The 14,810-nt window shown below is 41.8% G+C and overlaps 1 protein-coding gene across 10 annotated transcripts in view; it reads right to left on the bottom strand.

Annotated features, from left to right (window-relative positions):
- Window positions 1-14,810, bottom strand: part of neo1a (neogenin 1a) — a 160,007-nt gene that overhangs the window by 72,728 nt on the left and 72,469 nt on the right. For all 10 annotated transcript variants that reach the window (XM_042415494.1, XM_042415493.1, XM_042415498.1 and 7 more), the window contains one exon: window positions 344-619. In XM_042415494.1, coding sequence (XP_042271428.1) covers window positions 344-619 — 276 coding nt within the window. The remainder of the gene's footprint in view (window positions 1-343; window positions 620-14,810) is intronic.

Raw genomic sequence — 14,810 nt, 5'->3', positions numbered from 1 at the left:
ACACCGTGTGCCTCTTTAATCAAAGGATCCCCTGAACTATATATTAATTTCAATTTACTGCACAAGAGGTTCTACAATAGCCTAGAAGCTCTAACATAATTGCACTGTAATCAAGGATGTGAAAATGTTTGATTAACTGGTTACAAGTGGAGACAAGCAGGAAAAAGCGCTCTCCCTATTGGACAACAATGGAAGTATAGTCTCCAGTAAATCTAAATCATTAAGCTTCTTCTTGCCATGTCACTAAAATTATGATTATGAAATCTAACATCTTGTAACAGCAATAAAAACCTACTTGTGTGCAGACTTACTGGACAATATTTAGCTTTTTTTTTCAGATTACCTGGCACTATCTGGAGCTGCGCCTCGTCGCTGAATTTCGACGACCCCACGTTCTCCACCAGGCAGCGGTAAAGGCCGGCGTCCTCCTCCGTGGCGTTGCTGACCACCAGGGCGCCGCCGGGAAGTAGGACCAGCCTGGCGCTCAGCTCCAGGGGCTGACGGTCTTTCTCCCACCGGGTAAAGGGCACCAGGTCCGAGTTGACCTCGCACGCCATCACCTGGCTGTCCCCTAGACGCACGGAGGACGGCGTCGGCTGGCTGACGAACCTCGGTATGCCTGAAAAAGAACAAGACAAGGATGTTGAACAAACGCTCGTTTCAACATCAACAGAATGACAAATATTTCTGTAACATTTCAGAGGTAGGAGGAAATAAATGTCACAAACAATGGGAATTCAAATATTCATCTATACACATAAATTATTAAAGGTTTTAAAAAATCAGTCTCTTAGTGATGGAGCCAGCATACCACACTCTTTTTTTTTTGTCAGATGGTTAGAAGAGTTTTGTTTATGTCATATAAGAGTTTTCTGTTTATTTTTCTGACTGGTTTGAAGCGGACAGAGCTCAGTCGCTGACATGAACCAATCAGGGTTTAGCAACATTTAAATCAGATTCTGATTACAGTTAATGGTTTGCTTGGTCTCTGTTAATCAAATCTGATCAAACCAAACCCACACAGACCTGACGAGGAAGAAGAGCTTTTGAGCATAAACTCTTAATATATTGTACTTTGATTGGTGTTTGTTTAGTCATGAATATTTAATATTATAGAGAAACACTAAAGGGGCTGCAATGAAGGCTTCTTGGACACATTTGACTTCCAGTTATTACATTCACATCTGTGAGACATTCAAAAGGAAAAATCATACTTTTTAAAGAGCCCGATTGGAAAATAAACAGACATCCTGGACTTTTTAACCACAGCAGCGGGAGGAAGTTATAAAGAACTTGGAATATCTGTTATAAACCATGACGAGATGTATGTTTGGCCTTATCTTAAGAGCTGGGAAATACAACAGCGTATTGGAAGTGACATCTTGCGATCCATATTCAGGATAGATTCTCAGGAGCTTAAAAAGGCCAAATATGCAACCACCCCACCCCTCCACCTCCCTCCACTCCCTTACCCCCCGACCTCTTTGCCACGCGGAGCAGGAGACACACAGCGCTAATTAAAAAAGGCTGGATCCACAGGCTGTTTGTGCTGCTGTACCCCGACTTTCATCTCTACGCAAAATAATTATTTCCTGCGTTTGAAGCCATTGATCTGAAACCAACACTCGCGGGGCGTGCGCGCTCGAAACAATCGCGCACAATGGCTTCAATTAAAAACAACTTACAATATGTAAACTGCAAATGGTATTCTTGGGTTTATTAGTGGGGAAGAGGGAAGAGTTGTTTTTTTTTTTAAAAAAAGTGAGAAGGCCACTGCATCAACAATAAAAAAGAATATCATGCTGTGTTATTACCATGGAGGGCCTCTTGAATTTTTGGGCTGACTGTGGTCGTGTCCTTGGTAACGTGTGTGTGTGTGTGTGAAAGAGAGATGAATGGATGATGCTGGGTTTTTTTTTTTTTAGTGTGTGTTTATTTCTGAATGCAAGTTCTCTAACAGGAAGTGATGTTGAAGTCTTGCTGAGTGATGATTTGTCATCTTCGCCCCCTTCTCACCTACAGACAGCTCTTCAAATCCCCTGCCAAGAGCGGCTCCGGGGTAAATCACACTTTAAGATAAGGCCCCAACAGCTACAGACTCCCCCCCTCCTGGGTCGGGCCGACGTGCGCGGCTTCTATGAGTGTATCTCACCACAATAGTTGGACTAATATGGGCTTAGCAGATGCCAGTACTGATATTTTTGTATCAAGGCTGCCAATCACCTACTGTATAATCACAACAGAGTAGGAAAAGCCTCAGCTGTATCATTTAGATTAAAGTCACGCTCTCCAATGAATCAAATACTCCTTTTTTTTTTTAATAGTAAGCAGCTGTAAAGCAGGGTGAGTGAACACTGGTATATACATCACTTTTGATGAAAATCTTAAATGTGAAAATCTAATTTTGTTTCCAGGGTTACGTAACAGTGGTCACGAGGCCATGACGGCAGGTATATGATGATATTTATGGAATGAATGAATCCACTGAATCTGAATATCATGTTATTTTATTCTATAAATTACATATATCATGGTCTTTACAGTTATGCTGATCATTTGAATTATCTTGATGATTATTAACAAACTGTACATTATTTTATCTGGTAAATCTTATATTATCTAATGCCCCAAAGCCTGCCGTCTGATTCTAAAGGAAAGGCAATAATGTCTTATGAATGTGCTGCTGTTAATTTCTAATCTATTTCCTTTGAGTGTGTCTCAGCCTCCCTAGAGTGCTCCCTCAGCATCCTATTGTCTTTGGTATTATATGGTTTGTGTGCTGAGGAGTGACATATTAATATGTTTTATTAAATTTTCCAACATGGAGTGGCTGCTGCTGATATTTCATCAAAAGGCCGACGCCTGCTCAACATACAGACGATATATGCAATACAGCAAATATCTCTTGACAAACATGGCTGCACACAAGATGACTTACACTTACACTGCCCTCATGATACTAAGTACAGCTCAGCTCTCATATCTACAGTAGTTTATGTGCCCACAAAGCACAACAAACACTTCAAGTTGTCTTGGATCTTTGCCCAAAAACTGATAAAGACGAGACTAGAGACGTTAAACTTAAGACAGAGCTCTCTACACAAGGAATGGAAATCTCTCACCCCATAGAGCAATGACATTTCAAAAGAAAAGGTTAAAAAAACTATGTCCCCGATTTAATGCGCCCCAGGTTTAATAGCTGGATATATACCCACGACTTTGTGCACCGATGTGAGAGTTGACATTTGGCCTAAAGAGAGCCCTGAACGTCATCGGAAGACATGACAAGAAAAAAAAGGGACTGTATGCTTATGGAGAGAGGAGAGAACCTGACCCCCTTCAAAACTTAAGCTCAGCTCGTTGTGAGCACTTTCTCACTTAGTCTGCAGTGACTCTGCTGTTCTTCCAGCCCTCAAATCGACTAATCCTTTGTTCCTCCGAACTCATCACATCTCTCCAGGCTGAGTTCATCAGTTTGCAGGGTCTTGAGGGTGTTTGTGTGTATGTGTGTGTATGTGGGGGGATCCTAACTCACAGCCAGCGTTAATGAAGTGTTTGTGTCTATTACATATGGGTGTGTTCACGGATGTGTGTTTATGTGCACATTAGGTGCGGGTCAGGGCAGGGCGTTGTAGACGGGGAAGCGGGGAGCATCGATGCTAAGGCTATCGATTCCAATTAATCACAATTCTTCCGTTTAAATCGACTGGGTGGGGGAGATTCATTTTCCACACCCTTGGGTCAGCAGCTTCTATTGAGCAGAAGAAGAATAAATGAGAGAAAAATGTGATTATCTTATTATATGATTATCCGATTGTGCCTTTGAAAAAAAAAAAAAAAACCCTCATTTTCTTCGCAAATAAACGGTTAACCCAGCGGTGTCACCAAATGCTTCCTTTGTGAGGAGAGTTTAGTCAGATTCACCAAACCTTACATCATCTGCTTGGCTTTGCCAGCAGAGCTTATAATCATATGAATGCTAATGAATGAATGTGTCCATCATTCAATGGAGATTAGCAACAAAAAAAAAACCAGAACTGTGCCGCGGAGAGCTACGAACAGGCGTAACGACCGTCTGCCCCGCCTCAGAGCGAAAGCGAGTGTATCCACGCACGCACATACACAGACATACACTTAAATCACACAGTTGGGTTCCTACTATTCTTAATTAAAATCTGGTATAGAATAACAATGAGCAGCTTAATGGAATATGCAGAAGGCTTTAAGGATCTCCCTCTAGATTCAACTGAATTAGTAACTGACTGCAGAATCGCTGCCTTTCACCTTGGATCAAAAAAAAAAATACAACTGTGCTCTATGTTATATTTTCATGCCATGTCTGTTAAGGTAATTAAGAAAAAAACTAAGAAAATAAATGGCTCATTTTCTGGAGCTGCTCAGAGAGCTGAACCTCCATATATGGCTGTATGGCTTGACAAAGTGCTGTGTTTGGACTGGAAACATGAAATAACTCTCCTTTGTGAAAAAAAAGAAAAAAAAATGGAATTTGGGGATGGGAGGGTGGGGGGAGGGTGGGGGGGTTAAAAAGCGGCCACATTTAATGCTGCTGAGAGACTGTAAGTGTTTATACTGAAGGACAGCGTCTAACTAGAGTAGATCATCTGAGCAGGAAACTTTATTACTGTTGTTTGGGTTTAATTCTTTACCTCAAATGACTATAGAGACGACGCTATCTGACTGATTAAGGCCAAATAAACATGTTTTCCAGTATAATGTAATTTATTAATGCGATGTATGTATATATTTGATGCCACATATGCTGTCAACTCTGACTAGATTATATTTCAAAAGGCATTATAATCAAATCTGTGCATAACATAACAATCCAAATCCAATTTAACTCCTTTCAAGCAGCTATATTAACGACAGAGGAAGGACAGACATGAGACAGAGGAGCCCTGCCTGGTGCTCTGCCTTTAATTATCATAAAAAAAGAAATCCTTACAAATCTAGCAAACGTATGACAACATTTGATAAAATAGCTCAATTTCAACGAATCCTGACTTAAACATAAGTACTTAAACATTTACTACGTCGCACGACAACAGTCTTATCTTAACCTTCAACCTGGCAGTCAAAACATGTAAAAACTGTAACAACACTAAACTTCATGCTAGGCAAATGCTGTCAAAAGACTCAATTTCAGTCAAAAAAGCCAGAAACAAAGAAACACTTTGTGCCTCGGCTGGATGAGTCATGCCTACGAGCATTATGGGATACTGGCTAAACCTTCCCCAAGTCTGAGTTTATTCATTTCCTAGACTGGACTGATCAGCCTGTTGGGCTGATGTCCAGCTGCGGCCCTCTGCTGGGGACAAATATAGGGGATAAATGTTAAGTTATTGCAGATTTATGGTAAATGTTAAATGGACTGCATTTATATAGCACCTTTCTAGTCTTCCAACCACTCAAAGTGCTTCACACTACATGCCAACATTCACCTATTCACACACATTCTCATACACTGATGGCAGAGGCTGCCATGCAAGGTGCCAACCTGCTAATGCTAATACCTGCTAACACTCATTCACACACTCACACACACACTCACACACCAATGACACAGCCTTCAGGAGCAATCTGGGGCTCAGTATCTTGCCCGAGAACACTTCAACATACTGAACGGAGGATCAAACCGCCGATCTTCAGATTAGCCGGACGACCTCGCTCTACCTCCTGAGCCGCAGCCGCCTGACGATTTATCTTACATCGCTTGGTCAGTTTTGTTGCTTAGTGATGTACTTACAGGTAATAAGACGGCCGATGAGACATCATGCAAAGATAATTCCGGCACAACTGCAATTGTGTCTCGGAGCGAGAGAAGAATGATGGCTAGATTTGCCGTTTTGCAATCATGAACAATCAGAAGGGAGAAATACATCACAAAAGGAGGCAGAGATGCCAATTTCTTCACTGATAGCAGAAATCAGTAGACCAGAACGTAACACAGTCGCAACTGGGACTTTCATTCTTATCAAGCTATTATTTCCACTACTTCTCTACTTCCACTACTCGTGCGGAGGTGTGCGGAGGTGTGTGTGCGCACGCGGGTGTTTATTTGTACTTTAGAAAGTTTAAAACGCCGTGAAACAATCAGAAAATAATGTTTTTATTTATCTGATTCACTGCTTTGTTCTTGCTGACGTCGCTCCCTCTCTTCATTCACTCTCTAGCTCGCTTGACCACGGCTGCTCTCTCTCTCTGGATTCAACAAGTCCACGCCTATTCTCTGGGGGCTGGTGAAAGTAATTCTGGGAAATGTGGGAAATCAATACCTGAAATTGAAGTACACAAGTCAGGTTGAAGAAAAATGGGAAAACTACGAAAGTATATTAAAGACCTTCATGTCAGAGAAATCTCTGAAATGAATCGACTGTCACAAACTGATATTTACCAGAGGATGACCGTCCGTCCCACCCCCCCTGCTCTTTAGACACTGTCGTCCCTTATCTATTAGAGTTTTGCAACTCATGTACACAAAGACACAGCAATCACAGTCCTATTGTCGAATTATGAATTTCACAATACCAGAATGAGCTAATTCGAGTTTGCTAAGCCAAAAAAAAAAAAAGACCAATTTCAGTCAGTGAGGTGATGGATCCAACACTGGATGAAGAGTCAATTAGACAGTGTGTAAAGACATCCAATCAATGGTAGGGGAAAATCTGAGACTCAGAGAGAATAGGAGAGTGGCAGGGTAATCAAGCAGTCCAAAAAGAAGACAATAACGTCTATTAGATGTATTGGCTTTGAGAAAAGCGTGCGCTTTAGGCGAGGTCTAAATGTATTTCCACACTGTAAAAAACCCCCCTCGTACAATATGTGCTTTGCTTTATTCTGCTCACAGCCTCTATCTGTTCATGCTCCCTTTAAGACCAGCTGCGGCGTACGTGATCATTAATTCCCTAATTGAAGGTTTCAGAGCTTCAGGGCAGAAAATTTCTAAGGGCTTCCTTCATTACAGCGAATCATACTATTCAGGCTAGACACATAAGGTTACTTTTCTTACAGTAAAACAGTAAAAAAAAGTATCCACGCCTTATTGATATTTTGTTCTTTGAGGGGATTTCAAATGTATAATTTAAAGAGCGCTCCGTTCAGTCAGTCGAACACAAAGAGGAACTCTTCAAAGTGATACAGATACACAGGTAGGTAGTTACTGGTTTATTAGGCACACCTGTACAGTTTGATGCAATCCAATACAATCATGACAGCAACACGTCCTGACTTTGTATGATGTTTTATGATTTTTTAAACATGAACTTGGTGGTGATGTTGTTTTGGACTTATTTCTACACCCTTGTGTGTGTGTAAAGAAGGGTCAGTTCAAAAAACTACTAAACTACTGTAGGATTCATTATACAGGGATATTTTATTGGGTAATATAGTTTTACAGGTGTTAGAGCACTCACACCTTCTGTAGAGGTTTAGACTTTCTGTGTACAAGTCGTAAGGACAGTGTGATATATTTTCCTGTGTGATTAAAACTTTTAAAAAGTAAACATTGCACTTATTTGAGTGTTATGCATCAAATTTCACTTTTTACTTTTAAGAGTGGATTTAAAAGTCAGTAGGCTGATTCCTTCTGGGTTTATGAGAGAGCGCTGTTGGGCCTAAATGTTCAGAGCACATGAAAATAAACATCCCATTAGTGAAGCATCGGTTATATGTGATAACTAATACATTAATGAACAAGCTAATGAGCATTCGATCGGCAAAAACTTTATCAGCAACTAGTTTGATAATCGTTTCATTGAGATTTTTCATGCAAACATGCCGAAATTCAATTCAATTCATATTCAAATGTGCATATTTGCAGTCTTAAATAAAACATCTCTTGGTTAAACATCCTCTTGGGTTTTGGGAAACTGGATAACCGTTGGATAATTTTAACCGTTTTCTGATGTTTTACAGACCAAATGACGGGAAAATAAACGGCATATTATTCAGTAATGAAAGTTGCAGCTGTAATCAGATGCATATAAAACTGATTTCTGCTCTGAAAGACATGCATATATTCCTACTTTGCTCTGTCTGTTATCAAACATTCATTGCATTATATTGCATGACCCACTCAAATGCATTCACTTCAAACTACAAAAAAAAAGAAAAGATTGTCTCCCCTCCGGCTCCTTTATCACTCTTAATAAAAGGCAATTCAGGGTTTATGGTGCACAGAAAAAAAAAGAGATTCTTCTATCTCTCTGATGCAGTAAAGATCATTGTGAAATGTAACTTTGAGGGGCAGTGCTTTGGTAATGTTCTTAAGTGGCTGTGCATGTTACATGAAAGCCGCAGCATGAATTCTTTATATCCTACGCCAAGAGGGAGTTTGCTTTTTGGGTTTCATACAAATATGGGATGTGGTCAAAAATGGGGCTGATTTGAGTATTTTACAAAGAACAAAAAAATGTTTAATTACAAAGTTGGTATGGCTTGATAGGGGAAACGATGATGGACACACTGCCACCAATTTATGTGGAAGCCTGTGGGTGTTCACCCAAAAATACAGACATGTGAACTTGTTCAAATCTGTAAAGTCGACTGCGTTTTTACACTGAACAATATCAACAGAAGTGCAGGAAACATAAACTTTGAAGGTCCTGTCAGTGTTGTGTTTGGCTGATTTTCACTTCCTACACTGCAAAAGGTGACAACAACCTTTATCCTGTTGGTGGGTGACAGGTGGGAGATTGACAAGAATGAAGACAGGATTAATTATAGCTGTGTGTTAGAACCTAATAAAGTTGTCACTGAGGCACTTTATCATGTATGAAGACTGACAAGACTGACATACTGTCAAAATTAGGAAATTCACAGTCTGGCTGTGTCATCACAACATATTTGTCTTCATCAGCGACGGGGAGGGATGACTGGAAGTCACTAGCAGAGATGATGTTTTACCACAAAAGGAATCGTCTAAATCTTCGTTCAATTAAAGGCGTAGTGTGCAGGATTTGTTGGTAGCTGTTTGTAAACACACAATTCAAAGTGGGCCTCTCCTCCCTGGCTGAACGACACCAGAGCAATTTGAGAGTGGGGCAGAAGAAAGAGAGTGAGAGAGAGAGAGAGAGAGAGAGAGAGACAGATCAAGAAAGAGAGCAGCAGTGGTCGAGCGAGCTAGAGAGTGAATGAAGAGAGGGAGCAGCGTTAGCAAGAACAAAGCAGTGGATCAGATAAATAAAACGTTATTTTCTGATTGTTTCACAGCAGTTACTTTCTAAAGCACAAATAAACACACTGTGGCCTCTCTGCTCTGTGTGTGTGTGTGTGTGTGTGTGTGTGTGTGTAGCTCAGCCCCGCCCTCGGTCAAACAGACACAGACCTGTCCTCTTTATACATCCACGACACAGACAGAGAGCAGAGCGGAGAGGAGAGGAGAGGAGAGAGACGGAGACAGCGATGTAACCTGGTCGCTACGTTACGAGTCCCTACCTCACACCCTGCGCGCTGTTATTGGCTGGGGGGCTACACACCCACTGCCCAAAGGCCGACGCCCACAAATGTCCCAAACACAGCAAAATAATAAGAAAATAAGGAAATACTAAAATACTAATACCAGATAATACACCACCACACACTTCTAGTAGGTCATAAGTGACGATTGAGAGGGATTATTTTTGTATGAGTCTATATATTGCTTTTTAGCAAAATCCTGCATAGTGCGCCTTTAATGTATTCTGTTTTCATCTGATCCAAACAGCTGTTTGTTACAATAAATGGACGACAAGGACACAAGTTTACAACCAAGTTATAAATAGAACCAATAAGCCTTTGGCAGACTGAAACATTTAATGTTAAGTCAATCTGCGGAAAACAGTGGAAAAACTGTGGCTTGATGTTGAATCGGTACTTTTGCACCCAATGATGTGTGCGCAAAACAATGGCAACCACAAAAAGCATACACACTCCCCAAACACAATAATATTTCTGTTGTGTACACACATCAGAGGGACAGACAGAAGATGGATGGGTGGCGTTCCGCAGGAGTCAGCCTCAGACAGGGTTTCTTATTTTATCTACTGGGCTGTAAAAATGGCTCCTGGGTGTAGGAAATGACAGAAAGAGCATATCCTGACCTTGTAACCAGTCAAAGCCTGAAGAGAGTACAGTAAAAACCTTTAGGAGACAGCTGGTGTCCCAATTCCTGATATGACAACCTAAAGACTATGATGGCAGAAGGCAGTCAGTAAAGAAAAAAAAACACAAAAAAAACCCACTTCATTTTTAAAAACAAAGATGCAAACAGAAGCCTGCTGGAGTGTAGCGCACTTAAGGCATTGATCCTCAGCCAACAGACACCTTTAAGTATGTTGAGCCAACTCTGCAGGGCTTAACATCTCTGATAGCTCTTAGCCAGGGGAGGGATATTTTTAACTGCTAAACCACTCTGGGTGCAGAGCAGATGTTGTGCAAAGAACGCCCTTCTAAACATTTATGACTATCAGCGGATGGGCCCTAGGGCGCAGCTGCTCTTTAGAGTACAACTGAGGCGAGGAGTCACCTCAGTCTGTGAACATTTCTCACTCTTTCTGTTTTGTTTTTAACAACTACGCCCAGGAAGATAGAATATATAACACGCGCTTTTAGAGGACAATCACTGCCAGCAAACGCCAGTAACCTGCCTGTCCATCCTGCATGTTACTATGTGACAAATCGCTTGTCTGACTGCTGATTTTTTATTTTTTTTCTGTTTGCATTTGTTAGTAGAAAGAAAAGAACAGATCAGCCTACAATGAAATCACACACAATCAATTGTGTCTGGATGGGAAATGACACATCAGGATGAGGCTGCTGGCACGGTTGGCACTGTGACAGCTCCTGATTGCCTGTTGTGGGAAGAGACGGAGGAGAGGCCACGAGGAGGCTCGCGGATGGTGATGGATGGAGACGGACACATGACAGGGCCGGGTCAGTTGCCATGGGAACATCAAGGGGAAGGGAATGAATATTTCCTTTTGTATGTTTGTTTTAATTCCATAACTGCGCTTTCATCGGGCAGTTTAATACATTTTTTAAAAAACATGTCAACCATCTAAATCATGTGTAAAATGTATTAAAGCTTTTTCAGTGTAATTAATTCAAACTCAAAACAGCCTGTTTATCTTTGAGAGGAATGATTATTATAAGGAGTAAAATCCTTTATAATATGACCAGTGCTTAACAAATCAAGGTCATTTCATTCATGTAAAAACGATACCATCAAGTCTCCAGTAGAAACAGTAGAAAAATATTACTCACAGTTGACATCATATCACCCAACACGAGTATTTACATACTTGTTTACAACAATCACATACGTAAGTGCCGCATAAGTACCTGCTATAACAAGCAAAACCATAAAACCTGGATTGCAAAATGGACGCGTTTCTGTACAGCTCTCTCTCTCTCTCTCTCCACACAGACAAAAACTGTCAATACTCGTTACGAGCCATCCAGCCAGAAACCGCACCCACACAGCGGGGGTCATTTGTCAACTTTTGAAGTGTCACTGTGAAACTGTGGCCTCGCAGAGGAAAAAAATGTTTTTTTTTCCTTTCTAATTAATAAATAACTGAAACGTAGGGCTGCAAATAATCGTTTTCATTATCGACTAATCTGCCAAATATTTTCCTCAAATCAACGTTAATCATTTGATCTGTGAAATGTTCAAAAAAAATTGAGAATCACAGTTTCCCAGAGCGCAAAATGACTTCTTCAAGTATCTAGTTTTATCTGACCAACATGCAAATCCCAAAGATACTCAGTTTACTATCACATGAGACAAAGAAAAGCAGTAAATCCACGTCTGAGAGGCTGTAGTCAGGTGATTCTTCTTTATTTGAAAAGTTACTGACTCAATTTTTTGCCTTTTGTATCAACATTTTCTTAACACTTGTGCTCGAGAGGAAGCTGAGGGATGTGACTGTGTTTCAACGTTGGATTCTAAAGTTTAATACGATAATATTTTAATAATATCCTCAGTTTGAGAGTCAGCATGTATCATTTAATCTCTCGTTCCGGGGTCTTCCCATGCGCGTTCACCTGTTCGCATTTAGACCTCCGAGCTAACGCCCCCAGAGTATCTTGGGAAAAATAGCCCTTTTTCATTACAGGTAATTTGAGTTGTAGCTGAAACAATACTGATTGCATTAGGGCCCCTAATCATGTTAAGGTGTCTTATTTTATCACTAGGAATTTAGCTCATTCTTGGCCCATTTTGAGGCTAACCTTCCGCAGAAGTCGTTGCCATGGGAGACCGTGGCAGCGGTTGTTCCCATTACGCGAGCACAGATAAATGTGTTGGCGCTACGACCGTACATCCCTTCGCTCTTTCTGTCTCACCTTCCCCCCTCTTTCCCTCGCTCCCTTATCAAAGAAAGGATGGGAGGGGGAGGAGGATGAGGAGGAGGAGGTGAGAGGTAAGAGAGGATGCAGAGAGAAGCTCAACAGAGCGGCTTCCAATGTCAGAGGAGTCACCCGTGGGATTATAAAGGAGTTGTCAATCAAATCCAACACAGGTGCCTCTAAGAGCAGCTATCGCTGGCCCGTCCTCACGTCTTTCGTCAAGTGCTTGTTTCCTCGAGGCCCCTGAGCAACGCCCCCCCCACCCCCCCTCCACTGGAATGAAGGGCCCCCTCCACCCTCCACCAGCTCAACAGGCCATCCAGATAAAGGAGCCAAACACACTCCTGTCCTGCTGTTGATGGACACAAAGATACCAGCCGAGGGGATAACCTCCCCCAGATTCACCTCTCTCTTCCTTCATTTCGCCTCCCTCCATCCACCTCTCCTTCCAGTTTCACTGCCTCTTCCCCGCCACCGTGCTGTAGTCCCTGCATTACTCTTCCGAGTCGCATTCATTCAGTCTCCACCCATTCCTATCACCCCTCCCTTTTCCTCTTCATCTTCCCACCACACATTTCAGTGGGAGCTCTATTGTTTGCTCGAGAGGGGCATGCTGCTGCTGGTTCTTATCTGGGGATGTTGGCGGCACATCTGTAGATGCTATCGGCAGCCTTGTTGCTCTGCTTATGCTCCAGCCCGGCAAGAGCAGCTCCCGGGGAAAAAAAAGAGACGGATGGAGACTGGGGCCAGAACAAAATGGAGCATCTCTCTCAGCCGAAGTGATGGAGTTAGGGGCAGAGAGGGGAGAACAGAGACTCTGGAAAGCGTTGAAGACAAATAAAATCAAGATTTGTCCGAGTCCAGTCTGGCTGAAAATAATCTTCAAAAGAAAAACCAGGGCCTCAGCAGGATAGCATTCAGTTTGAAAACTACACACAATATTCAAAAACAAGACTACAACACACCACCACAGTCTTACTTTATTTTTTTTAACTGCCTGACTAGTAGTTTATCAACAGAATAGAGAATTCATTGTGGAGATAGCACAATGATGAAAGAGCAGAACTGTCGTCTTCTCAGTTGATTTATGAGAGCTAAATGCTAAAATGCGTCAAAGACTATATACAAAACCATCCAGCAGGCTGATTCTTCAGCATAATTTAGTACTTATCTCTAAAACTGTGTGTGGGTGTGCGCTTTAAATTATACCCCAATGAGGCCAAGGTAGAGCAAAAAAACCATTTCCTGCAACAGAGACTACTAGTGAGCTACATTTAAAGAGAATTGTTATAGACATTTTCCATCACATATTACAGTTAAAAGATGCAATATACGACATTCAGCCCCACTAGATGTCGCGCTAGAGCACCAGCATCTCAGATCAAAACAAACGTGCGTGTCGTTTACTCAATAAAGTTGGAAAAAAAAAAGAAAGCGGCATCTGGACACGCTGCTCACAAAACTTAGATCAAACATATTTTAGTGTACTGTTTAGCTGTGATGTAAGAAAGTTTGTGACCTGGCCGCCATGTTGAAACGGACGCTGGGAGCCCAGGAAGGAACTCACCTGCACTAACACGCACGCTCACATGCACTAACACGCACACACGGCCAGATAGGCTATCAAAACAAAGAACCGAGAGGTTTGGACTACAACACACACACAGAGGGAGCGTGACTTCATTCTCTGCTCAGGACGCCATTATTCCACTATGTCTTGACACAGCAAATAGTTGTTTGCTGATACCTAGTAGGGCTGAGTGTTGTATATTGCTCCTTTAAGTATCCACAGCTGCTATCTGGAGAATATCAGCATGTGTTTTGTGTATTGTTGATTATGATTTGTGCTACAGAAACAATGTTGAAGCACTGGCAGTCAACCGTGTAAACAAAAGCACCGGCTTGACTCCGGCATTTAAAGTGAATTGTCTTTCAAAGTGTAAGCTGCACTCTTGCAGATACAAAAGCGGGCAGAACGGCTGCTGGCAGTCTATCCCGAGACGGATGAGATTCTCCACTGTTCTTAACAGAAGACCAAATATGAACTATTCCTCTATTTGTACGAATGTATTTGTTGAGTATGTGTACATGTGTATGGGACCGGCAGCTCGGGAGTAGCAGATGTTTCTGAATGCACAGCTGTAGGGTGGTGATGTCATTCAGCATGACCAGGGGCATTCATCATCATTTATCTCGTCGAAGGGTGTGATGGTGTGGCAAATTAACGTCAGTTAGCAGTCCTCCGTACCCCCTTCCCACTATACAAGTACGACATCTCTAGCACTCCTTTGGATTACCAGATAAAAATATTCTGCATGCAAATAATACAAGTTTTTGGGATGCAAAGAAGATCAACAAATCTGTGTCTGAAATTGAGTTTTTTAATCCAGCAGCTGTGCGGAAATGTGCACAGTCTACACTCGAAATAACGGTGACAGATTCAAGTTTAATGAAGTGAATGG

Source organism: Thunnus maccoyii, chromosome 1 (genome assembly GCF_910596095.1).
Source record: "Thunnus maccoyii chromosome 1, fThuMac1.1, whole genome shotgun sequence".
In the NCBI taxonomy this organism is placed as follows: domain Eukaryota; kingdom Metazoa; phylum Chordata; class Actinopteri; order Scombriformes; family Scombridae; genus Thunnus; species Thunnus maccoyii.
Note: the sequence above shows the minus strand (reverse complement) of the source record. Positions and strands in the feature narration are given on the sequence as shown.